The sequence below is a fragment of the Priapulus caudatus genome, unplaced genomic scaffold (genome assembly GCF_000485595.1).
Source record: "Priapulus caudatus unplaced genomic scaffold, Priapulus_caudatus-5.0.1 Scaffold2828, whole genome shotgun sequence".
NCBI classification, from domain to species: Eukaryota; Metazoa; Priapulida; class Priapulimorpha; order Priapulimorphida; family Priapulidae; genus Priapulus; species Priapulus caudatus.
Genome location: NW_014579889.1, coordinates 16,981 through 18,858, shown reverse-complemented (window position 1 = coordinate 18,858; position 1,878 = coordinate 16,981). Strand labels below are relative to the sequence as shown.

The 1,878-nt window shown below is 53.3% G+C and overlaps 1 protein-coding gene across 1 annotated transcript in view; it reads left to right on the top strand.

Annotated features, from left to right (window-relative positions):
* The window catches only part of LOC106819101 (unhealthy ribosome biogenesis protein 2 homolog), an 11,921-nt gene that overhangs the window by 5,700 nt on the left and 4,343 nt on the right, over window positions 1-1,878 (top strand). The window contains exons 7-9 of the mRNA XM_014823764.1: window positions 328-522; window positions 824-962; window positions 1,599-1,796. Of these exons, the coding sequence (XP_014679250.1) occupies window positions 328-522; window positions 824-962; window positions 1,599-1,796 (532 nt within the window). The remainder of the gene's footprint in view (window positions 1-327; window positions 523-823; window positions 963-1,598; window positions 1,797-1,878) is intronic.

Sequence of the window (1,878 nt, the reverse complement as noted above, 5' to 3'; positions counted from 1 at the left end):
GGGGGTGGGAGGGTGTGCGTGGGTGTGCGTGCGTGCGTTGGTGCTTGGACGTATACTTGTGTAGGTGCATTCGTGCATGTGGGGTTGCATGCATAGATTGGCGTATCATGTACTTCTCCTAGTCGAAGAAAAAGAAAAGCTGTTAACTAGTCTTGTGTGTAGAGGACACGTTAATACTCGTCAGGGATGCAACTCTCTGCTTCCGGATTTGTGCACTTTTCCCGTTAGGGAGGGATGGGGGTGATGTGGGGGATAGGTCCCCTCTGGATAGGAGAGCTAATCCCACCTGACGGTATTCTGAGACTATTCTTTCGTCTGCGCTTCCAGCGACCACGCCCACAGCTACCTCGTCTTCCTGAGTGCGCGCTACGTTGCCGAGGCGACGAAGCTGCAGCCTCCGAAGCACGTCGACCACGCGATGCAGTGTCTGGTGTCCGGCGTGCGATGCGGCGCGGGCGACGATCGCGACGCCATCATCGACTACCTCCCTCTCTTCCTCGAAGCATTCATGAAGAGCTACGGGTGAGCGATAGTGACACCATGAGCAGACGAGTGAAGAGATACAGATAAGTGCTGACGAGAGTGGAGCCAGTAAAATTCAATTTTTTTTATTAAAAAAATAAAAATAAAATAAAAATTATAAAAAATATATCATAAAAAATTATAATAAAAATAATTAATTACTTTAAATATGATTTTAAATAATCTTGGTACGTAGTTCGCATAGAGTCGCAGCATTTGTGCTCTAACTAGTGCTGATAATAACATTGACCACGCGCCGGTTAAATGTCGCATTATTTATGAGGGGATCATTCCTCGGCAGGGATGCGGAAGCCAGCGCCGGCTTCAGGATGCTGAGGTACCTGTGGGAGGCTGTGGAGCTCACGGGGGATGCGGAGTGTCGGCTCGCGGCGTCGGCTGAGCTGCTCGGCGTCGCACACGCGTGCGCCGTGTTCGGACAGGTGAGCGCCACACCTAGCAGCGCCATCTAGCTGCAGCCCATCTATATAATATAATATATCATACAGGGGATGTATGTCCGATTTTTGTCATACCAGGGAACCTTTAAAAACCGATAAACCCCTATTATATACAGTGTTTTCCCTGCATTGACACGAGCGAGGCGGGCCGCCTTGCTCAAATTCTCAGCCGCCACAACACTTTGTCCAAAACACCGCCTCGCTGACGAAACTTTTGACAACTTGAAAAAGAGAATCAAGAGTCGTATACAATGTGTTCAGAATAGCTTAGAATGCACCAACTTACACCATTTTTTCACAAATTTCCCGGGGGAGCATGCCCCCCCGGACCCCCGTAGCTTGGCCAGCACCTGCGCTGCTCGCTTTGCAAACACATCACAAAAAACATTCACCACCTCACAGACCTTTTTGGCCAGGCAGGGGAAACACTGTTATATACTAGGGTTAGCAATAGTGCTCAGGTTAGGGTTAGGGATTTCTCACAACAGCTGGCAGATCAGCAGTACAGCGCAGCCTCGCATTCTGCCCATAGTCCAGCTGTAGTCGTGTCCATAGTCGAGTCCAGCTGTTTGACTAATCCTACATGGGTGGCGGGTGGTTGTTGTGCGTTGTTGGCAGGCGATCGATGACGCTGGGCGGGAGGACGAGCGATGCTGGATGGAGGAGCGGGTCACCTCACTGCTCGCGTGCGACGGCGACGCCCACGGGAGCGCCGCGTGGGGGCGCTGCATGCTGCAGCTGCTGCGCGTCGACCACACCGTCGTCGAGGCGCGCGTCGTCACGGTGATGGACGCCTGTCTGACACCACACAGCGAGGTGAGACGGTGAGGCGGGGCGGGGCGGGGTCGTGAGACGGTGAGGCGGGGCTGGGCGGGGTCGTGAGACGGCGGGGGCGGGG